This window comes from Amphiura filiformis, chromosome 7 (genome assembly GCF_039555335.1).
Source record: "Amphiura filiformis chromosome 7, Afil_fr2py, whole genome shotgun sequence".
Taxonomy (NCBI): Eukaryota; Metazoa; Echinodermata; class Ophiuroidea; order Amphilepidida; family Amphiuridae; genus Amphiura; species Amphiura filiformis.
Window position 1 is genome coordinate 14,681,670 of NC_092634.1, and position 25,007 is coordinate 14,706,676.

The 25,007-nt window shown below is 38.3% G+C and overlaps 2 protein-coding genes across 3 annotated transcripts in view; one reads left to right on the forward strand and one right to left on the reverse strand.

Moving 5' to 3' along the window:
- LOC140156780 (28S rRNA (cytosine-C(5))-methyltransferase-like) overlaps positions 1 to 25,007 on the forward strand; it is a 351,435-nt gene that overhangs the window by 153,253 nt on the left and 173,175 nt on the right. The gene's annotated exons all lie outside the window — the stretch shown is intronic.
- Positions 997 to 16,671, reverse strand: LOC140156777 (E3 ubiquitin-protein ligase MIB2-like). Of its 2 annotated transcripts, none has more exons than XM_072179740.1 (16): positions 16,465 to 16,671; positions 16,064 to 16,187; positions 15,278 to 15,379; positions 10,702 to 10,873; positions 10,162 to 10,268; positions 9,407 to 9,601; positions 8,472 to 8,593; positions 7,826 to 7,967; positions 7,542 to 7,696; positions 6,689 to 6,846; positions 5,790 to 5,952; positions 5,010 to 5,164; positions 4,365 to 4,491; positions 3,827 to 4,033; positions 3,349 to 3,539; positions 997 to 2,522 (listed from the first exon to the last, which is right to left on the reverse strand). In XM_072179740.1, exons 2-16 carry the CDS (start codon positions 16,176 to 16,178, stop codon positions 2,462 to 2,464), a joined length of 2,172 nt encoding a protein of 723 aa, XP_072035841.1. In that variant the 5' UTR covers positions 16,179 to 16,187; positions 16,465 to 16,671; the 3' UTR covers positions 997 to 2,461. The 2 variants fall into 2 exon arrangements, with proteins under 2 accessions (XP_072035841.1, XP_072035840.1); XM_072179739.1 differs by having other exon boundaries at positions 16,064 to 16,202.

The following is a 25,007-nucleotide window of genomic DNA, read 5'->3' on the forward strand; positions in this document are numbered from 1 at the left end:
TTGCATTTACAACGCATTATAAGAGAATTAAGAAGAATGAAACATGCATTGCTCATTGTGCAGAAATACACAGAGATGATCATTTTATCAAATCATTAGCAGTTTTAAAAACGAAATGACATTTTTGCTTGACAAAACCAAGTGAATTTTTATTCACTACAATATTTCGTCCTTCACATCGGAGGACTTCATCAGGTATGACTGATATGGTCATCTGATCCACTTTCCCGGAAGACTGGTTTCCGGTGTTGCTTAGACTCATTTCCAGTCGAGTGGTGTTTACATAGAATTCACTTGGTTTTGTCAAGCAAATATGTCATTTCGTTTATTTAAGGGCTGGGGTATGAACGTTTGGACAGTATTTATTTTGGGACATTAGAGCACATCAGACATATCGAATTGCATTCTAAATACGAAGAATGTCATTCTGATATCAAATAATTTTGATTTTTGAAATTCGCAATTTAATACACATTTTATGGCAAATCATTAAAATTGATATTTTTGATATTTAACAGTACTTGAAGTAAACTTTATAAATCTGATGATTTATACTTAAAGTGTATGTAGGTGGGATGAAAAGCCGACGATCAATTGAAAATTTTGACCTTTCGTATTGAAGATATGGATTTTTTCCCAAAACACCAAACAAAAATTAGGTCTTTTGGGAAAAAAATCCATATCTTCAATATGAAAGGTCAAAATTTTCAATTGACCGTCGGCTTTTCCTCCTGCTACATACACTTTAAAATATATCATTAGATTCATATAATTTACTTCGAGGACTGTTATATATCAAAAATTTGAAAAATATCAAATTTTTATAATTTGTCATAAAATTTGTATTATATTGTAATTTTCAAAAAATGAAAATTATTTGATATCAGAAAGACATGCTTCGTATTCAGAATGCAATTCGATAGGTCTGAGGTGCTCTCGTGTCCCACAAAAAATACTGTCGAAATGCAATAAACGCTTATTTTAGATCCCTTAAGGTAGCCCTATATCGGATAAATTCAAATGTCTGTAACTTTTTCATTTTAAGTTCAATAAATGAGGTTTAAGTACCACCATGTGTGCCTTGTTGAATACTCCATGTCAAACATTTTTGGTGACGTCACGATGACGTCATCACTTTTAATGAAAAAAACAAGTTTTTTATAATTATAAAGTTTTCTTCAAAATGCAAAGAGTTATTATTTTCTCGTTTTGCACACATATTAAGAGCATTAAAACACATCAAACTACGGTAGGAATTTAAAAAAAAACATACCAGTCTCAATTTATGACGTATTTTGTCCCAAAAATGTGATTTTTGTGTAAAAAGTTGATTTGCGCCATTGCATCTAGCAGCCGACGAATTTCGCCAAACGCAACCGTAGAGTTGTAGTTCAGTGTTTCTAGATGATGGCAGAACAAAAAATATTGAGCTATCTGCAAATATTTCTCCACAAACTTTTATTAAAGAGTACCCTTTTTCAAGCTTATTTTACTTTGACATTGTCAGCAACGTAACTTTTGATCTAGAGCACATTTTTGGAACTTTTCTTCTTCTCCGGATAGGAAAAACAGTTTTCTTTCACATCAAAACACCCGATACGGCAAGGAGTCCTTTATTACAGCAGCATAAGCTGTTTCTAAACACTATCTCCTATCTTTTGTTCATGGGATCAACAAACTTTACAGACGCCGACTCCCCGGCTACTGAAAAAAAGTTGTTTACCCACAATGCACCAGGCTTGAATGAAGCTCAGAACTTTGATATTATCTCGCAAGTGAGCTCTACAAAATGAGTTATGATGTTCGTAGGTTAAAAGTATTATGGTTGGTTCTCTGGGCTAATAGTAATACAATGTAGGTTGATAGGATAAGCAAAGTTTAACCTTTACCCAGAGTAGCCAGCCCACGTAAACGTTGAAAAAGCAACAACAATTGCATCCTTCGTAGTCTCAATTGTGCCACATACAGTGGCGGCGGCAGGAATTTTTTCGGGGGGGCAAAATATGGCGCAAAATTTCCGTTTTTACTGGGGCGAAACAGGGGCAAGAGTTCTGACTGGGTAGCTTTCCCCCATGCTCCACCGTGAGCTCCCGTGGCGCCGCCACTGGTCACAGAGACACATTGGAGAAGAGGTTGGTTCGAAGGATGTTCGTCACATCACCAGCGGGAGGTATCAGAACTGCATATAGTCACATTAGGGATGAAATAATGTTATACTTCGTTCTCTGTGTTGGTAGGTTATTATTTCAATTATTTCCTGTAGAATTATCAAAACTCTACTATTAAAAGCTAACTTTGCTAAGTACCGATTCTAAAACGAACCGACTTGATTACCAATGATGAAGTTTGATCTTGGAAGAGTATGTAAACCGACTCCCTGTGATTTCATTTTGAAATACATTCATATTGTAGGCAGGTTTTTGTCTGATTAAATATGAAGTCGTTGGTATTTTTACACTCTTCAAGAGATGACGCATGCTCCGGTATCTCGTCTGGCTGCTGCTTGGTTGTTTGGAGCTTGTCTGTAAGTACAAAGAGAACATATTTGTAATTACTCTAAATAACACTGATAAACTATATGTATAGTGTAGCCTAATATATTTACAAAATAAAAACTTATTCTATAATATATATTCTGGTCCAAAATAAGAAGACGACTAATTCCTTTCATTATCAATACAAGCCCGAGACCAAACCAATTATCCTCTTGACTTGCAGTGATGACGTCGAACCTTATCATTTCAACGTTCAAATTATTCTGAGTTTGCACAATCTATCAGTTTAGTTAGGTTTTAAGGGTATACGAGGTATTGTTGGTCAAAGCAGCCAAAAAAAAAATCGATTTTCATTATCTGAATCAATATATTATTCAAAAATCACCCTTTGGTGTTTTGCAAAAGCAGTCATTCTACAAATCACATACTTTGAAAACTTGCTTAATTTACGGTACGTTTTGCAAAAGTGTTGTTGTTTCAGCCCTCTTACAACATAACTCAAGAACCACAGGACCTACAAAAGTATATCTGTGATATTTGAATTCTTCTACACGCTCGCTATGAATTGAGCAATGCAATTTTTGCTAAAGCTCACTATCATTCGTTAGATGCTGTGAACTACTTTTTTTTCTGCTGTGAATGATAAATCTGTCCATGTACAAATTGCAATTCTGTTTATCCCAATTGAAAACTATCCGGTTTGTTCAAAAATGAATTATATAGCTTTATATATAAAACAATGCATGCTCGTCTGTCACTTGGATTGCAGTTTTCTTAGAGTTAGTCCCACTCCTGACTTTATGATATAAAGTCGGCGGGACATTATAATAATATCCACCATAACTTGACTTACCTCACAATATTGGCTAATTCCTGTAAAAGCTCACGCTGTCCTTGTAGCGCCCTCTGGTCACCGACCATGTCAATTATCGTTTTTCCGCGGTTATTTTTCTTTGTAACGTCTGCCCCTTTACGCAATAAGAATATGGCGGTTTCAGCTGTCTCTCCTTTGTCTGTTTTGCCGCCTTCTAGAGTTAAAAGATCCTGAGTGGCAAAAATATGGAGCAGTATGAATATCACGGGTTATAGCCTTTCGTTAGAAACTATTAACGCAATTTGACCATTTTTCTATATGAATAAGGATATAATTATGTTAACAATAATCACGTTAACTCTTTCGATACAGAATTAAGAGTTTGGTTTTTGTGTGGTAAAGATGTTTGAATGTACATGTATTAACGTTTCAATTCATTTATACCATGTGAACTGTATGACTTGAAAAAATAGGGCCCAGTATTGATCCATGAGGTACGCCACAATTTCACACTTACCCGTCCGAGTGATGTATGTTGTAGGAGCTCATTAATATTCTGTTTCATCAACAAGATATGCAAACAAGTATCGCCATCTTTGTCCTGTGCGTTAATATCGGCTCCTCTGTTGACAAGAAGCTGTATACTTGGATGGTTCTGTTGCATTGCTGCTATGTGTAATGCTGTCATCTGGTCATTGTCTCGTACTGCCAAATCACAATGACCCTTTAGTTGGAAATAAAATAAAAAGCAAATACCGTAAAGATTCGCCTCATGGCGCTATGGGTTCAGTTGATATAAGTGGACTTTTCTGAATCCTACGACCAAACTGCAACTTCTGTTGATAGCGTATATTAAATTATTCAAAGACTATCACAACTGGATTGTCAGTACATCACAGGTCACTGCTACACGCCTGTCAAGTCCATGGAAATATATAATTTATTAACCAAATTGGCCAAAACTGCAATGTGTTTCTTCCCATTTGCCTGTTTCAGTCCAAAATTAAACAAATCGTCATCCTTTTTGCATCATCATAATTAAATAATTCACTTACAACATCAATCAGGACTTTAATGACTTCATAGTGATCATTGACTGCTGCAATGTGCAACGCTGTGAATCCGTCAGGCTTTTTAGCATTAGCTAGCGCACGGGATTTCTCTAGAATCCTTCTAGTCGCACTGAAAAACAAAATAATGTTGATAAATATTTAACATTATACAGGATATACCACAACACAAATCAACTTTTTTCTGATTATTGCATGTCTTCTGAAAAAGGTTCGTTATTGTGTGCCACTGCCAGTGACAATCTTGGAACTAATAGAGATTGCCAACATTGCGGACTGCATGTCAACGCAGCTTAAAAAGCGAATTCGCCTTCAGTCCAACCGCATATTCTGTTGAAGTCTCCAACCGCACATGCTGTTGAAGTCTCCAACCGCACATTCTGTTTAAGTCTCCAACCGCACATTCTGTTGAAGTCTCCAACCGCACATTCTGTTGAAGTCTCCAACAAACAAGTTATATTTTAGGTGTAACTTACAAACCACTAAAACCTACTATAACAACTTTGCATGGATTCAATTTTTTACCGGAACGTATGAGTCTTCACAATCAGGTTATCCTTTGTAGAGAGCTGCACTATCCGATCTGGTATTAACTTCACAAGGAAAGAAATATCAAAGAATATATCTTACTGTACATTGCCTTTGAGGGCTGCATGATGCAATGCGTTGAATCCTTTGCCATTCATAACACTGAAGTTAGTCATCCCATGTTGAAACATCATATCTATTATCTCGTTATTGTTGGTATCAATGGCCAGAAAGACTGGTGTGTTGGCCAGGTTATCCTGTAAGTAAACAATGCTAGAGCATTTTAAAATTTTATTTCCATATCAATATTGTTTTTGTCATTCACACCAAAAGCAAGAACTCCCCACCTGGTTTGCCGACGAGCTACACCAAATTATATGAGTCACCTCCTCCGAAGGGTACTGGCATCCTCGAAACCCGGACTCGGAAGGACGAATCACTCGCATGGCTTACTGGCCAAAATCTAAATGTGACACGGGGAGCTGAGGATGATAACTGGCAACTGTTGCTACATGGGGGCTTATTCTAGCTCAGAGGCTAATAATACATAATACTCAAGACATTGCTGATATGGTGGCCCCCGGCGTGGCCATAAACTTGCTGGCCCCATAATTGAAGCTGCTTGAAAGTAGAGATTGCGATGTTGCACAATTAATAATAATTATCTGAATATAGGGCTATTCCAGTTTAAATCTATACACCTCTTTGGAAGACATGATCTTAATCTTCAATACAGGGAGGGGTGGTTATGGGCCGGGGTTATGGGGTTACCTAAATGGGTGACTCCATTTAAAATCTACAACCACTGCGTGGGAAATTGAAGTAATGTCTTCAATAGAGGTGTATAAATTTAACATGGAATAGCCCGTTATGTATTCTTACGGGATGATTGACATCCACAGGTAGTCTTCGAGCTAAAATATGTCGCAGACATGCCACGTGGCTTTTGAGTACGGCTAAATGTGTACACGTCAAGCCTTTGTCATTGCTGGCGTTGGGATCAGCTCCTTTGTCTAATAAGTATTTGGTGATAGCTGGCTTGTCTCTGTAAAATTAACAAAACGAGTGGTATGGTAATACTAAATGATTATAGGCTGATTATCCGGCAGGTTTTACAGCACTTGTCTTTTGCGCAACATTGGTGTCCCCCTTCACTTTCTCCCCAGTCGTCAATCTAATCCTTAGAATTGTTCTAACAACTATCATTGGGAATTTACAATGTCACGAAGTTTACAGCGGCAACACTGTTGTGCTTACCTTCAATTACTTTACTAGTTATCTTAGTGTAGATTAATCATTAGTTCTAACCTTAATCTAATACTGGAAATAATGTTTTGCAATTCGACCACTTTGAAGCCGTCCGAAAATATTATTTTTGGAATAATAATCTACTTATTGCAATTTTGGCAACTAACTTTGCTATGTTGCATTCGATACTATTGGCAAATCATGTATCTGATTAATGGCAGTGTGTATAACATGGTAAAGTCGGTGGGTCCCATTCGCCACATCAATCAGATACCTGATGATGTTCGACGTACAGTATCGGACGCAACATAGCAAAGTTAGTTGCCAAATTGTATTACCAATATTAGATCATATTCCAAAAATAATACTTGACTGATTTTGCAGCGGCGTTGGTTTCTCCTCAGGATTTATTATTGGTTAATGTGAGTGACTAGATGTAGGCTATAAGGGTACCATAAGTTACTGAAAAAAATCGTGAAAATTACGTAGGCGATAAGGGTACCATAAGGTACTGAAATAATTGTGAAAATTACCCAATTACTGAAAATGACAGAGCTCTATCGCCATCTTTGTCTTCCAATTCGAGATCAGCCCCAGCTTGTACTAGAAGTTTGACAATCTCTAAATGGCCTTCATGAGAGGCTGCTTGTAATGCTGTTAACATGCTTGCATCCGGAGACTGGTGATTCACCTGAAAATAACAGGATTTATGTTTGTTTAAAATGTGCCGCTCCTTCCCCAAAAGAGGCCAGTACTTGTTAATTAAATTTGTTAAATTCAGCTTTATCATCAATTCTGACTGTTATCTCCCTTTCAGTAGTTTCAGTATTTATTATGAGTTTGGCATAATGCCGAAAAGTGATTCATAACGTTTATTATAAATGGCGACACATGGTTAGTTTATGGTGCTGTGCATGCCACACCTTCTTATTCCCAATCTTCAATTCAAGAGAATTCATGCGTAACATGATTTTTACATTAAGCAGACGAATCGTTGTTCTACATTCTGACCTCAATGTTTATCAACAAAGGCAAGGGACTGGTATATCGATATGCTTGAGTGAACCCCATGCAACCACTACACTGTTCAATTGCCTTATTGTGAGTGGTGGGAGTTTTAAATATACGAGCTCTGAACAAAATATGATGCGCGCATACTGCCAGGCAAAAAAAATGGAAATTGTGATGATGCGTGCGCACACTGCCAGGCATGACATCAGAAGTCAAGTCATCTATAATGTTGTAGCCTTACGTTCTCTGCCACACGTAACTTACGTATGACAGAGAATGGTCTTATCAGAACCCAATACCATTCGTACAAATTGACCTATTTAGCAGAATTGATACAGACAGGCCTGGTCGAAAACTGATCAGAGTCATACAAACCTGTACATCTCTCCCTTGAAGCAACTGCTTAGTTAAATCGACTTTGCCCTTGGCGGCCGCGGCAAGAAGTAATTCTGGGTGTTGTCCCAATGCATCACCGAGTCCCCCTTCCAATACGCCTTTCAAGAGCAGTAGATCTAGTAGATTTTCTATATCTGTAATTTATATAAATAAATGGGAAATTTATACCCACGGCAATCTATTTTCAATAATTCGTAATGATATATGAAACAGTGAATCTAATAATATGTATTTATTACATCTGCAGATAAATATTTATTTACCTTCTTCTCCATTGTCTTCGTTCTTTGTGGTTTCTTCAGGTATTAAGCATTTTGGATTGTAGAACCACGCTTTTCCATCTATTTCTACCTTTATATCTCCGTCAGTATCAACCGCCACGACTTTACCAACCTTACCCAGTGTCTAGAATATAACAAAATTATAAGATTTTCAAGTCTTTTTGTGCAATTCTAGGGGATTATCCCTCACGTTTGAAAAAAAATGAAAGGGCCCCTCGTTTTCCTGCAGCATTGTTGGAAAAGACCAAAAACTACCAACATGCTCATTTTTCATTGAAGGAATCAAAAAACACCTTCCTCCATCCAACACTCCATCCAGAACCAACAAATTGATTGTAGCCTTATCATGTTATGTGGAACTGCGCAATGGGTCCAGGCGTCAAATCCAGTAGCGTAGCTGAAATACCGCTCCTGACGGAATTTTGCCACTAGGTCCCCGCCCCTCCACACAGTTTGTCTTATAAGAACTTTTGCGTCTTTAAAAAGGAGTAGCGAAAACGTTATACAATAAACGCCTTTTTCTTGCTTGTCATATTATCAGTTTTGAAGACTAAGTTGGGCCCACCCCTCAACATGGCCTCGCCACTCCCCCTCCCATCTGACAGCTACGTCATTGGTCGTATCATACCTGTTCCATTCCATCTTGCCAACCACATCTCTGGGCTTGTAGTAGTTTAAATTTATCAACATCCAACTCTTTGACTTTCATTTCATCCCCTTCTGCCACCCGATTCATCGTACTCTCCATATCTGAAATCAAATACGTATTCGCTGTAGAACTGATGATGTAACATGAATAACTACCATAGCAATTGGTTAAAACAAATTTTGAATATATCGCCCTGCATTACAAGCAGGTTGCAGGGGGATATCTTTCAGAGTTACATTGATGTTCCAATTTGGTCCAGGTATATTTGGTGGACCGCATAGCGGGACCACCCTATATTAGTGTATGTTACTAGCTTACTTGGTTACTAGCTTACTAACTGACTAACCATTTGGTCTTAAATGGGCATATCTCGTAGTAGTAGTGTCCAAAAAAAAGGAAAAAAAAAGAAATGCAATAAAAAATATCGGGGGTTCTACTCCTAATACTTTTAAAGTTGCGTCCATTTTACTCCCCCCTCTCATGGCAAAAGATGCAAGTGAGCTTCAATTCAGTGCAGCTGTGTGGTAAATATGTTAGGACACGTATAGGCAACTTGCCAAATCAGTATAGGTGAAATAAAGGTCCTATAACCCCTTATAGGATTTTACAATATTGTGCAATGGGGATGCGTTATATTAACCCTTTAAATGAAGAAAGAAAGAGAGACGAGTATAGTCAGTTAAATAAGTAAAACATAAATAATTGAATTAATTAATAAATCAAAGGTCATCAAACAGAGGTCAACCGAGTCAAAGGTCATAATTATGGGGTCAACGGGATAGGCTTAACTCGGTCCACCAGTTTGTGGTGCAATAACCGTTCTTGTTCGTACATTGACTAGACTAGGCACAATTCACGTCGGCACAAATTGAGGTGATCAAATTATAATAACAATTTATGTTGTTGCGACTCACCTAATAATGGCAGATGATCTCTGTAATACATCCCTGGAGACTCTGCTTCTACACATTTAACATCTATCTTTCCGACATAACCAAACCGATAGATGTTGGATTGTTCATTTTCCCATTGTACTTGTACAGACGAGCGGAATGTTCTTCCGCGCCAGTTGCCAATTTCAGTGACTATTCCAATCTTTCCTTTACCGCCTAAAATAAAAACAGAAACAGATATTGAACCATGAGGTACTCATCTAGTTGCCATTTTAACCCAGCGGTATTTCCATGTATGAATGCTGTTCTTCATGTTGTTGTTATTCGAACTTTTTTTTAACCCATTATGTCTACATCCGATATACCTACCCCTAAACAAGCTAAAATTGTATTGAAATCAGTCTTTTTGAATCAAATAAACACACTATCTGTGTTCATCTTGTGACCCCCCTTATTTTTCTTTCCAAAAATGTATGACCCCCAGTATATTTGGAACCCACCCCCTTCCGAAGAAAATGCCAGCCTCCTATAAATCCAGTGATAGTAATTAACATGCCTACGTACAGTGGCGTAGATTTCTTTTTGACATTGGGGGGAATAAATGCGCGCGAAAAATGGCACTTTTGGGGCTAAAATTGGCAAATATGAGGTTAATTTGGTCAGAAACCCATATTCAGGCGTCAACATTGGGGGGGGGGGATGATTGTATGGACCATCCCCCCTGGCAAAATATTGGGGGTATTTATCCCCCCGGATCTACGCCTATGCCTACGTACCATCTTGATCTTCCCATTTCCAATCCGGTCCTCTTTTTACTCTCGCACCTGCAACTATCCCCAAGAGTTGCACCTTTTCAGACATTTGACGTGGAGGCATTTCCATCCTGTATATCGACGTAAAATCAAAATAGTCTGATCATTATTATTATTATTTATTTTGTTATGTTACGTACAAGAACGCACAACTCAACCCGCCTCCACACGCATTCGCCCGTAAAACTACCCCACCCCGACCCCAGCCGTTATTCCTCAAACCATATAATATTTGCCTGGAAATATGCCTTTAAACATTAAATATGCCCTCTTCCTCATTCACAGAAAACACATAATAGGATGGGGCATATACATTAGCCTTCAATTCACAAATTTGTGGCAATCCTGATTTTTCGTTGGAGTCTTAGTACTCTCCTGATTTGAGACGATGTACGTGGTATGTGACCACATGTCCTCTTGCATACTACATGTATAATACAGGCCCTAAGTATGATAGAAGCATTACAACAATGTTTTATAAATGAACATGGAACAAAATCTCACCCGGGTCCATTAGGCATTTCAAACCGCAGAAATTCGTGGGTAACATCATGCTTATCGTCCATATAACAACTGTTACATAGGTCGTAATTACGACATCGCACGCATTTCCATCGGAGTCCTTCAATGCCGTTTTTCTGGCACTCGTCACATCCGATTGTTAAGTGTTTTACACCTTGGGGGAAAATCAAAAATGTTTTATGTTTGAATTGTAGCGATGTGAATTATTACATAGGTATTTGGTCATGTGTAGCAGATCATACAGAATGTTGAGCTGGATGGCTGATAAACACAAACTGGGAAAGACACAGAGGAGTCAGGTCAAAAGAAGGTACCTTGTCTCCAAATAAAAGCAGTCCACAGAATGATGGAGAACGACGGAGGAGGCTCAATACCGACTACTGGGAATATTCCTCCTGTCAAATACACCTATATAATAAAGCCGTCAACAAGATCTTGCTAAATGCAAGCTGTATCAAAATGATTGGTACGCATCAGTTTTGATGGTTAATGAATTGAATTGGTACTAATCCGTTTTGATAGTTATTTAAAAGCCTCTCGCTATTCCGAAGGTCCGCCATTCCGAAGGTTCGATATTCCGAAGGTTCGCTTTTCCGAACGATCTGCCTCAGAAAAATCATGGGTGTCACCAAACTATATAAAATCAGGAACAACATCATTAGAGAAAACCCAGGATTGAAGGAGACAACAATATTTGTCAGAGGGGTCTTGAATACTTTGGACATGTCAATAGGATGCTCATCAAGATATCCTAACATACTCCTGACCTCAGTGGCGTAGCCAGCACTTTTTCAGAGGGAGGGAGGAGACAAATTTTAAGGGGCGCACCTTTTGGTAACAAGATCAGTTTATGGTACAAATGCGTTTGCCATTTTGAAGCTAAACTGGTTAAAATAATATGGTATAAAAATGGAATAAAATCGCGCGCAGTGCGCAAAAATTGGCCCTTTATAGGTTAAAATGGCAAAATATGATGTTAATTTGGTCAGATACACAAAAAAAATCTTAAATATTGGGGCGGCCACCTTCCAACAGGGGGCAAGAGGGGGGGGCAAGACTTTTCACAGGGGGGCACCTGCCCCTTGCACCCCCCTTGGCTACGCCACTGCCTGACCTCCAATATTGGAGACAGAACACGTGGAAGACCAGCCAAATATGGATGGATTGTATAAAGGCAGACTGAAATTTAAGATATCTAGCGGAAGCTACCAGTGCAGTCTATCACGTGAAAGGATGATCTGGCAAGCCCTTATGAAAGAGAAGCCATCACACATTCCCCAAATGCCTAAGATACTATATACTGGAAAATATTAAATGACTTGTTTTCTGATGACATTGGCCTGCTAGAATCCACCTAAAGACACAGAACAGTAGCAGCAGAATAGTTCGGCCTCATGATTAGCGTATCAAAGACAGAGTATGTGGCTGCTAGCCATCATCTCCATGCACCCAACATCCAAGTCTATGGTGAACCCATCAACCATGTGACAGATGTCAAATCAAATATCTTGGCTCCAACATGACATCTGCTACAGACGATATTAGAGACACAAAGCATTATTATACATGGTATGCTTTTTGGAAGTTTGTAAAAAGGTTCCCACTTATCCATTGACCATTCTCGTCCTTCTTCTTGACTATGAATCCATGGTGTTATGAAAAACACAACACGTGTGGCACCTCATACAGGATTATGCTAAAAATTAGACGGAAAGATCAAGTCTGAAACAGCAGAATAATTGCCATGACCAACACTGAGAGCCTTCTATCACGGCTTCTATCCAATGTGCAAGGAATCGTTCAGCAAATTGTTGATCAAATAAAAATAATGGAATGGTGTTTCTGACAAATTTGCGAGATCTGAAGTGGCAATTGCGAGATCTCAGATCTGGGCTGTATTTCTCAGCTGTATTTCACGGACTTTACTTCCGTAGAGGGACCATTACTGAAAAGCAAGCTAATGAGCAAATTAAGCGAGTGTTGTTCCCTAGAATCTGGGTTACAAACACGCAATGCGTTATAATAAGAAACATACTCAGTACCAAAAGTGGTAAAAAACCACGATAGGCCTTTCTTGGGACACGTTGAAATCGTTTTGGATTCTGATGATTCCACAATCATGTATGTAACCAACTGATCATTTTTATGGTCAGCTCACACATATTCAAACCAAGACGTTTTAGAGAATGGGGCTTGAAGTGTCGTTATCTGCATTCTTGCACTTGTGATTCAGCTATCTGAGCGTCCTATTGAAGGTCTTACTATATGAATGTGGCAGATGGGGAAAAATACGGGGCTTATCTTCAGATCGGGATGAGAGGATGGGTTTTTTATGGAACAAATTTGAAGAGTCTGTCATTTATCATGGTTATGTTTCAATCCGGGAAGTCGTCAAGGTCAGACTGAATGGTGCTTTTCCCAGCTTACTACACACGGTTCTCAACGAATGTAAGATCATCGACATATTTCCAGTAGTGAAAATTACAACCTTGAGCTGCGTTAATGACAGCCTGGATGAGACTTAGTGTGATACTTTGTGAAATACCAGTGCACAAAAGATGAGAGAAAAAGAGAACGAGAGACACGGAGAACGAGAATCAAAGGCAAAGACCGTAATATGTACAGAAAGAATTAACCAAAACAAACGCAACATTTTAATCATAAAAGGAAACCGCATACACAATTAAAGACGTTCGCACCAAGAGACATTAAGAGATGATTCGTGCCCATGTGCCTGTACATATACTAGCTTCAGATAAGAACACAAGAGTTTTTTTAATACAGACTTTAACAGGTTCAATGGATCATTGTACATTTTTGAAATGCAGAAAGTTCTTTATACCTTTCCCCGTAGAGTTGGGCACTGCAAAAGGAAGGCTTTTTAGCCTTATAACGCCCATCCATATTCACACAGAAACTTATGCAATAGTACTGAATGCAATGGAAGGGGGGATAATGTGATGTGAGAGCAGGATTTATCTGGATGTCAAAGTAATTTGGTCCTGTGCTGAAAACCCGGAGAAGCTATACATGTCAATATGTCTACGTCTGGTGAGAAACTCGTCAATACCATTCTTGAAGATGTTGGTGGATTGGGCATGAACAACAGCTGCTGGGAGTTTGTTCCACACCAGAGGGTGATTTAAGGAAGCCCCATCATGCACTGTAAAAGTGTTATCACTAGAGTTTCAACTGCCACTTTACTTTTCAAATCCCATTGAACTCTGTGCAAAAGATGTTGTTTTAGAATTGCCCGTGTGTCGTCATTACTTGGTCGATTTCAGATCTAAAGTGATGCATGCATGAAGGATAATTCACACCTTCTGTAGATAACATAAAATGTGAAACCGACCAACTTTTTGAAGGTGTTTTTATTGTAAATATATCTGTCCAAATTCAAATTTAACCATGCACGTATGTATGCAGTGGGCGGGCAGTGGTGTCATGTTCGCTCACACAGCCGTGCTAACCGCAAGACTTGCTGGGAAGTGCTTAAATCATCCTCTGGTTCCACACATTATACACTCTGTGCGAAGCAGTTTTGCCGTAACCTGCTTGTTAATCTTCAGATCATGGCCTCTCAGTCCTTCAACATTCCTTGTCATGTCAAACATCTTCGATACTTCAATATCTTGTTTGATAGAGTTGTACATGAAATCATTATACATGCAAAATCAAAAATGTGTACAACTCTATGGAGAAGGCAAACCTTACTAATGTGTTGAAGCCATCAAGAACCAAAGCCAATATCTCTCAGAAATGTTGTCCAAGAACATATCTTCAACATACCTGAAGTTGATGGTGGGGCAAATTGTCTGACATTGGTTTTCAGGGGTGTCAAAATGTAAAAAAAGTGGTTTCCATGGGTAATATCTCAGCTAAATGTATTCTAATATGCTCAATATTGGATAAGAGTAATGTCCTACCAAAGGGCTCTGACTGAAAGTTGGTCCTGGTTGGACGAAGTTGCATTTTGAGGGCCCTATATCTTTTAAAGTAAAGAAGTTAAAAGTTTTCTGATAGCAGATTTGAATTCTACACCAAAAAGTACCCCAGGATACATACTTTTCAAAGTTTTAAAGGGTGCCCTTTATACATTTATGGACCTCAAACGTCGTCTTTCGCGTTGCGACACATTTTTACGCTGATCCCCTAAATTTCAAATTGATGCCACGGGAAAACGAAATGGAGTATGAAGCTCAAATTTTCAGGATTTTACTTTCTCATCAATATCTACCACCACACAGAAAAAGAAAAAAATTGAAGAGGTGCTGCGGTGCACATCCCTGGAGTTGACATGGAATGGGCCATAAGCCTTTCCTAGGTGCGTTCACATTTTGTGAGTACATGTTTAGACCGACACGTATATTGCATATTGATCAAGTACAGGAGATTCACGGAGATTTGGCAGTCGAATTACAAGAAATGCATAAGCCTTTCCTAGGTGCGTTCACATTTTGTGAGTACATGTTTAGACCGACACGTACATTGCATATTGATCAAGTAATGAAGTACAGGAAATTATCTGAGATTCACGGAGACATAAATAATGACTTACCAATTTGAGCATTGTCATAAAGTCGCAGGTCGTGTTTTCCTCTCTTCCCTGCTCGATAGTTTGCCAATTTTCCCGAATCCCATCGGATCCATATAACATCAGCTGCAATGAAAAACTTAATATTTAGCACAAACAGAACTCAAATTTAGTACTTGGCAAGCAGTTTCCCAGACGCGGACAGCCAGTAGTGTGGCCAGGGAGGTCTTCTCCCTTCTGAGACATCCCCTGTGGGATCCTGGCAGTCACGCTATTTAAGATATTCGGCATTTTGACCATTTTATCAAATTCTAGCTCCCCTTCAAGGTCGCCTTGCCTCCCCCTTTGCCCCGCCTCTACTCCCCTCTGAAAACAATCGCTACAGACAGACAATTGTTACTTGTCTAGATGTCTGGAAGTCGAGTTGAAATTACAGCTTTGTAGTGGTGAATATCTCATTAAACTCATTTTACTACCAAAAAAAACGCAATTATACATTTGCTTCTGAACACGTTACGCATTTATAGATATAATATTATGAAGCAGAACAAATAATTATTAGGAAACATATCCGGGCCACTTAATTATTTGTAAGTACATGTTTGTAGCCCTGATAGATAACAAAATAATGCATGGACGAAATTTATAATAGACAAGCTATTCATTCGTAGTCTCTACAACATTAATTATTTTGATAACAGCTTGAAACATGCATTTCATCCTATAAGTCATTCCCTTCACAATATGCACCTCTTACGTTTAGAGCTTATTAAAGGGACCTAGAATCGAACCTTGGGGCACACTACATACTTTTATTAACGTCTTGGGTTCTTGGAGGTACAACTGTCCCCAGATGTCCTTCTCCGTCGTCCTGATCACCCCATTCCCAATCTGGCCCTCTCACAACTCGGACTCCATAGAACATTCTTGACACCTGTTAAATTGTAGGCTTAAATATAAGCAAAATAATACAACAGTCAATGCACACACAAAATTGAAAGCTTTACTAAAGATTTAAACATTTTAATTAAAGTAGAGGATATGCATTACCTAATTCGTATATTAAAATTGCTTGTATTCAACATGTTCGACGCTTTTCAATTCTCTACATTAGCATAAATGTGAACTTGTAAACAAATAAATTTCCAAGCTAAACATGCTAAATGTAATATACAAAATGTAAAACTAAATTTTTGTACTACATGACTTACCTTTAATATTTCAGTATACTAATCTATCAGCTGATTTTATGTTTATTTTATATCCGCCGTCTCGCAATGTTGATAAATTTCCTTCTGTAGTTCCTGTTGGAATATTACCAGATACGTCCCCTTTGATTTTGATTCTTTGGTCTATTTATAGCGATGTAATGTTTTGGAATATTGCCCTGACCTCACTGGGAACCTTTCTACAGACAAACAGTATGGCGCAGTGAACACAGGCATAATGTACATAATATTATATAGCACTTGGGGAATCCCCGGATAACGGCGGCGCATTAGGGCCGCTACAGACTTTATTAGTGGATGAATATTCGATGCATTATGTCTTCGTTTAATCTATTCCCGTTCTATTTCCAGTAATACTTAACTTCTAACGAATGTTTGATGACGTAAAATCGATATATTTCCACCAGATATTCGACATAACATATTAACAAGACATGTTACATTGAATATTCTACGTCGAATACTGGATGTCTGTATGGCCCTGTAATGTACATGTATCATATCAGTAAAATGTCATTGTGTTAAAAGAGATCGATTAATATCTAATTTTAATAAATAACACATTAAAATGCATATCTTTGGAGGCAGCATACGTAATGATACGTTTGAATATTTGGTGTAATTTATTTGTATGTATTTATTTATACTTATAGTAATGAATGTATGAACGAATGAATTGACGAATTTAATTAAGTAGGTGGGATGAAAAGCCGACGATCAATTGAAAATTTTGACCTTTCGTATTGAAGATATGGATTTTTTCCCAAAATACCAAAAAAATAGGTCTTTTGGGAAAAAATCCATATCTTCAATATAAAAGGTCAACATTTTCAATTGATCGTCGGCTTTTCCTCCCAGCTACATACACTTTAAGAATATATCATTACATTTATAAAATTTATTTCGAGAAAAATATCAAATTTTAATAATTTGTCATAAAATTTGTATTATATCGTGAATTTCAAAAAATGAAAATTATTTGATATCAGAAAGACATGCTTCGTATTCAGAATGTAATTCGATATGTCTGAGGTGCTCTCATGTCCCACAAAAAATACTGTCGAAACGCCATAAACGCTCATTCTAGATCCCTTAAATGAATAAAAAATATGTTAATAAAGAAAACTTAATAAATTAATCAACTTACTACTTGACTATTTTTTCAAATCACTGATTTTCAAATTCATTATTTATCATTGATTAATTAGTAATATAGTATATCGTGTGTATGCGCTTTATTCCATACTCAATTCGCCGTCGAAGTGATGTAATAATCGGATTAACTACCATAGCAATAGAGGTTATCCGTGTTCTATAAGCTGCATTTCCTATCAACGACTGCTATACCTTGTTTACAACTTTCAAAAGAAGTACCTGCACGTGCAACCATGAGTGTTTCAAAATAGCCCGCCAAGAGTCATGCAGGTAACTCCGAGGTCATGAATTGATTTGTTTTGAATAAGGAATACTACGGGAATCGGCGCATTTTGTTAGAAGTCACACATGAGTGAAGTGGATAACCTCTATAGACGAATCCAAATACACGCATTCCTACACCTGACTAGCAGCCTTTAGTTGGGTCCCCGTCGGCTATATACAATGCATCCAAAATGTGAAATGATTCGGCCTTGGCGGAAATTTTAAACTGCATTCCATCACCCGTTTTACACCTTCCGCGAAAACACAGGTAGACAAAAGAATGCACACACAATACAGTTCCAACAGTTGTGCAAATAAAAGCCGCCTTACACCTAGAGAAGGTCGAGGAGGGTTAATAGAATAATACAATAGAGATAATCCCGTCGCATCTATTCATAGATGTACAAATGGATGAACAAAAGGACTATGTATGAATGAATAGATGCGACAGGATTACCTCTATCTTAATACTAATTATGGCGTGTCCGTCCGTCCCTCTGTCCGCGCGCTATCGCGTGCGCGTGGCTCGCTAACGCGTGCACGCGGTGCGTATAACGCGAGCTCGCGGTGCGTATCGCGTGTGCGCGGTGCGCTATCGCGTAGTGCGCGGAGTACCGACGGGCGCAGTGCGAGCATCGGAAAGCATTACAGTGACTAACAGGTGTATCTCATCGGACCAATAGGCCTATTTTAAAGACATGATTAACATAAAAATCATCAGCTATGGTAAGGCCTATGTAACCCGTTTGCGTTCACATTTCTCCCGATTGAATTGACGGCCTACATCCAGACACTATTCAGATTATAGGTTCCGAAGTAAGCGTCACAGCTACAAAACAGAGTTGATAGTTGTGTCTTAATCATTGAGAGACGTATATCGTATAGTAGTTTGAAAGGTCAGGACAAGTATTACAGGTAACGGGTGTTGGGTAATTAGAGATAGGGCTATCACGAGAACCGCCCAACCCGAGAACCGCGAAATCTAGTTGTATATATTATTCTATTAACCCTGCTCGTCTTTGCATCTTCTCTAGGTGTTATGCGACATTTATTTGCACAATCGGGCGCTCAAAACCCCAGGTTGGTGCTAGCGGGAAACCAAAGATGGCCGACCAAATCCTGACCATGACTTGGCTCGTTGGATTCGTCTATAGGTAAAAACAATTTTTGTATATATCGCCATGCACTACAAGCAGCTTTACTAATCACCTGTGCATGTCTGATTGAATACCATACAATACCGCTCTTTTCAAAGATACTAATCTTACAGGATCGAGTGATCAGCATGATATGAATATTCTATTGAATTATGATCCAGGTCGAGTGATCCAGGTCTTTATCTATGCTCTTTGACATAGAAGTGAGTTTTCTTAGGAAATAAATCCACATTCCATCTGCGGGGCAAACTAGTTAGTGGTTAGTGGTTCTTTTTAGTTTAACACTACATATCTCAGAAAACAGTACAATATAGCAAAAATTTAGGAAAAGAGGGGTCAGCATTTTTTACTCATATTTTGAAGTTTCATTAGGTTCCCTAAAGTATTCATGAAAATGGTGCTGAAAAATTCTCATATCCCCCCTGAGCAAGATACCAGACCCCCCCTAAAAACGCCCTAAAATTGGCTTCTGCTAACCCCTGACAAATTTGAAAATATTGAATTTTGCACACATTTCAGATAAAATGTTTGAATATAACGCAATGGTTTATCACTTTACTTTTTCTGTCATGTAATATTACATGTTTTTACAATATAAAAATGCACAGCAAGCTGTAAAAATGTTTGGAATGTTCCATTTTCAGCATGAGGGGTGAGACTATATTCTTGTATTTTTAAAATGTTGAAAATGCCTAATTTTCCCCAATCTTTGAGGGAAAAATAAAAACCTTCATACCTTTTTTTATTTTTTATTTTTTTGTCATAAACTACCCCACTCTTGATGTTTACAAAAATGCATTCTAAATCATGGAGACTTCTTTAGTATTTTACTTACATATCCACCAATTCAGGGCACTTTTAACAATTTAGTCAATTGAGGCATTTTTGTTACTAACACTTTTACTTCCATATCACTGCATATAGTGATGACTTCCAATTCAAAACTGCAACAATTTGTTTATCTCTCTATGCCACATGACTATGGTGACACAAACATGTGATATTAGCCAGGGTTAGTCCATTATTTCAAAGGGGTGTTTGTAGAAAACTGGGGTGTCGTGGTTTTTGCTATATTCCACTGTGTAAAAATGAAAATATATTCGGTTGAGAGCCCCCGAATAAGAATATATTGATGTTCTTTGCGTTACGTAATAGTATGACTATTCCTGTGTGGGAGAGTGCGTGAGTAACCTCACTTCAGGTTCGGTTTCTATCACGGCAACACGTTCTATTCTGTTGCGCAGTTGTTTTTCCCGCTGATTTACACTACAAAGCAGGGGCGGCGCCACAGGGGGGGCAGGGGGGGCAATTGCCCCCCCTAAATTGCCCCCCTATGATTTCCAAAAAAAAGTGGTAAAAGGAAGGAAAAAGAGAAAGAAAAGAAGGAGAGAGAAAAGGGAGGGGAGAGAAAGGGAGAAGGGAGAAGAAGAAAAGGAGCCTGGCCATAAACTCCCCCTTCGGACATCTTGCCCCTTGTGGAATGCTGACCTACGCGGTTTTAAAGTTGTTGGTTTTTTAGGCCCATTTTCGGCAAAATTCCCCCCCATAAAAGTTACATGGTCTCTTTTGCCTTTTCTCCCAAATATTTTGGAAAAATCCTGGCTACATCACTGTCCTGACGCGACACACGCAAGTCGTGTGTCATCAGTGCCAGCAATTAGGCCTAATCATTATAAATAAGTTTACTTTCAGTCCGATATCACACATTTTTACGGCTTTCATCACATTGTAGGCCTATATCCAAAACCTATACTAGAACGCCTCTCTCAGATAGTGTAAAAATTATGCACCAATATAAATAAGCAATTGGCTTCTTAATACGGCCAGGGGAGTAGCCAGGATTCATTGGGGCTGATTTTGAAAAGGTGGACCTGTTTTGGACTTTTCCCTAAAATTTTGACCAAGAAAGCATAAAGAACCCAATTTTTTCGCTCCCTACGCTCGCGAGTGGGCAAATTTTGGCTTTTCTGACTGAAAATGCATAAAAAACCTGCTTTTTTTCCCCTCGCTACGCTCGCAAAGTGGACCTTTTCGCGCGAGTTTATTTAACTTTTCCATGCCATATTTCACCAGTATAATATTCAATATCGCAAATTTTCTCGCACTTCGTGCACATTTGTACCATGAACTTATTCTGTTGCCAAAAGGTGTTGGATTTACTACGTAATTGAGTAGGTCCATGCCTAAAACCAGCGGGCCGAAAGTCGGGCCAGTGAATGAAATCGATAAAAATATGCGGTTGGAAAATAAATAAATAACCCCCAAAAGGGTGAAAATGTTGCATCAAATGGCTTCATTTGTGCTTTCATTTTGAAAATTTTCCAAATTCTGAGGGGGGCACATCCCCCCTCAGACACCCCCCTGCGTCGCGCAAGCGCGACGGGCAGCGCTTGCGCGCCGCATAACAAATTTCACTAAATGTTTGCCCCCCCTATCAAAATACCCTGGCGCCGCCCCTGCTACAAAGGTTTTCCATAGTTGACTGTTTTTATGGCGATATCATCTGTATATTTCATTAAATGTGCAGCATTTCTGTATTTTGCAAGTACGCAAGGTGTACACCCACAGAGCTAGCGCTATATTTATAGTGTTTTTCCTGAACATTGCGATGACTTTCTTGGTTCATCATTGTAGGCCTACTGAGAAGCGGCTGGAAGAAGACGCTCCGCACACCGTCGACGTCCTATACGATAAATATAAATTTAATACTCCGTTGGTGAGCGACGGGCGAGTGGTAGTGAGCGACAGGCGAGTGGTATTTCACTGAACGCAAGAAAAGGAGTTCTATCTGATTGGCTAGCAATCGATCGCTTAGGTCACTCAGTAGTCAACTACAAACTCATGCATTCAATTCGATTGAAATCGATTATTCTATTATTGACGAAGATAAAGAGCGTGATAGTGTGTCAATAATGTACATTGTATTGCAGCTGGATTTTACATACATTCCTTTATATTATTATTTCTCAAAGAGTTGAATATGATCACAATTTTTACCCAGGATTTCAAATGTTTTACCCGCAAATTGCAGTTAAACATATCCACAGCAAAATACCGGTCCTCACTAATTAGTACATTTAATTTCCAGTTAGTACATTTAAACGAAACCTGTGATTTACGTGACAACAAATAAAATTTTCTTACAATAGAAATATCATATGGGATACTGATATGGTAGGCCGCAACCGCCACAACGTGGAGCTGCTACGCGTAGCTGACTTTTTGTTCCGTGGAGCCAAATTGACCAATCATGTTAGAGTTTTCATTACTCGGAGGTAAAACTGACCAATCAAGTACGACTTACTCATTACGTGAAGCGAATTTAGTCATTAAGAATTTGCCAGACGAGCTTCACGTAGTTGCAAGATATCCTCGGTCACGATAGTTATGATTCAAAAAGTAATTTATGAAAAGTACGAACCGACTTATTATTAAGATGGACATGCACTCACAAGAAACTCATACAGTATTGTACACAACTATATAGCTAGGCAGAGTGGTGGTAAACCATGCACACAATTCTGCGATCTGCAGTGTACGCCGGGAGCTGATTTGTACATCTTGCGCGGCGTGGCCTGCGGAATTCGACCTTCAGCAAACCAGTTCGGATTTACTTTATATACTAGTAGTAGGCCATACATACTGTAGTTACGGTACTGCCCGTTTTCCTATACACAATACTCAGTGCGCTCACCATTGACGCGTGACCTAGTGTATGTTAGAAGTATTATGCCATTGCCTATATGACGTCACTGTGTAAAAAATAACCAGTCAATATTTAAAGTATTCTCTGAAATTCTAGAAAATATAGTTTTGTAACATTTCCTAAATTTTTAGCTTATTTAGGTGTTTGGAAATATTGGTACTTTTGTGTTTTAGGAAGGATATGTAAACGACAGATAACACCAAAAAATATGAACAAATTATTTCTAAACCGTGTTAAGTCTGCAAACCATTATGCTTCTCATTTTCAAGAACGCTGGTTAACAATAAGCAGACTATTGTCTCATTTCGTAAACAAAAGCCCAGACAGTATTGTTACCTTGCGTTCGCTTTATAATCATTCACCTAACTGAAACTATAATACCAGCTCATTGTTCATTGCACAGGTAAAACAGACACAAGTGCAGTGTGTATTTAACCAGAGAAGATCTGATGTAACATAGTTGAGCTGTTTTCATTGAGTGTTATCTTGGTTTAATAGCTTTTAATGGGGTTTAAGTCCATCAAAGGTCGTGGTGAATTCTACTGTAGACATGACTGCATCATGATTATTTTTAAGTCAACAACATTCAACAATATGATCACCGTGATAGTATGACAGTATCAGTACCGTGGGTGTCAGTGATCCTGGCCTGACACAGTAGACAAACAAACAAACACGCCACACACATGGCACATGCATGCAAGGTAACATTGACTATACACTAATCAAACAATGGTATTGATCCTGTACAACTGTTCGTGGTTTATTTACATTCGATTCATTTAAAATCCACATAGTAAACATTAATTTTGGCAAGAGTTTTCTCTCTCTGGAACGATGATGCATCAACTGGCTCCGCGTAATGAAAAGATCTAACATGATTGGTCAATTTAGCTCCGCGAAGCGAAAAGTAAGCTACGCGTAGCAGCTCCACGTTGTGGCGGTTACGGCCAGCCATATACTGATCATGCGAAAATCGTAAAACATAGAATAGAAACAGTGTGGCCGGCTCTCAAAATCTCAAATTGTATGCATAGCCTGAGTCGCACGGCCTATCTCGAACAAAATAGCTCAAAATCACCATGCGTAGTTGTTGAAAAACGTGAGGATTTATCGTACTACCACGGCAATTTTTAACACGAAGATATAGGTATGATGACGGTGTGCTCCGATTTCACGTGATTAAGTTAAGTAGTTCGATATCCCTGTATTTTAAATTGGGATCATAGTATCGTAATTATTTTAATAGCAGTAATTACTGGTGTATCTGTATTATTTAATCCGTTATTATGAGCTATTATGGCTCGACAGTAGTTGGAGATCAGTTGTTATGGAGCAACTACTTGCATTCCTATGGTTAATTTAGGTTTATTTTCGATCAGATTTCAAGGAGTAGGTATATATCATTAGTTACAAAAATCTCAAGAAATAGGTTAACAAAAGCTAACAAACACGATGCATGATGATCTGTACGTTAATCGACATAATTAACAGGCGATTTGTAGTAACAAGAAAGTCAAGATAAGGCGAGAAGGGATAAGAAGTCGGTAATATTCCGTAATAATATATATAGGTTCGCCCGGCGCTGTTCGGGAAAAATTGCATGTACTATTCGCATTCACCACTGAGATGCCAGGTAGGTCTCACATCAGCATCAATAATGCATTTAAGAGTTCTGATTTTCATTCATGATTGTTGGTTTTTATCTTCCATACAGTATACAAGACGACAGATAGCCGTTTGTACACAATGAAGAATGAGATGGTGGAATTAACAGCGTGATCTTTATCACCGAGTATTGATTACGAAGCTAACGAAGCAAAGACGGAACAATGTTCCGGGGACTGAGCAAGTTAAGTGAATGATTATAATTTACATAATCACTGATGTGTTTTTGCATCAATCATTTTAGTCACTCTTGTAGAGATCAATAATTTATTAAATACGTTTTAATCTGGATTGATCAAATTCTAAGTGGAATCCAATATTAAGAGGTGAGTTAACCCAGAGAAGATGAGAATAGAACCAAAGAAATGATTGTTTTAGGACTTGGAAAAATATCACAGTAGTAGATTTTAGAAGTGTAGGCGGTAGTTTTTTATACCCGATCTGTTAGATATTGTTTTTATTATTTTGTGCTAGAATGCGATGAGTTTCAGAATCTAATTAGTGTTTTGATGAGTCAAACATTTTTTCAATAAGGATCGCATACCTTAGACCATGTTCCTAGTTTTTATAATAAA

Bases quoted from the DNA above. Each gene is read 5' to 3' on its own strand.
- LOC140156777 (XM_072179740.1), bottom strand. From the start codon at position 16,178: ATGTTCTATGGAGTCCGAGTTGTGAGAGGGCCAGATTGGGAATGGGGT. The intron at 15,380-16,063 runs GTATGTAGTGTG...TTTTCATTGCAG, and splicing joins AACCCAAGACGTTAATAAAA to CTGATGTTATATGGATCCGA. The intron at 5,165-5,789 runs GTAAGAATACAT...GTTTACTTACAG, and splicing joins CTGTGGATGTCAATCATCCC to GATAACCTGGCCAACACACC.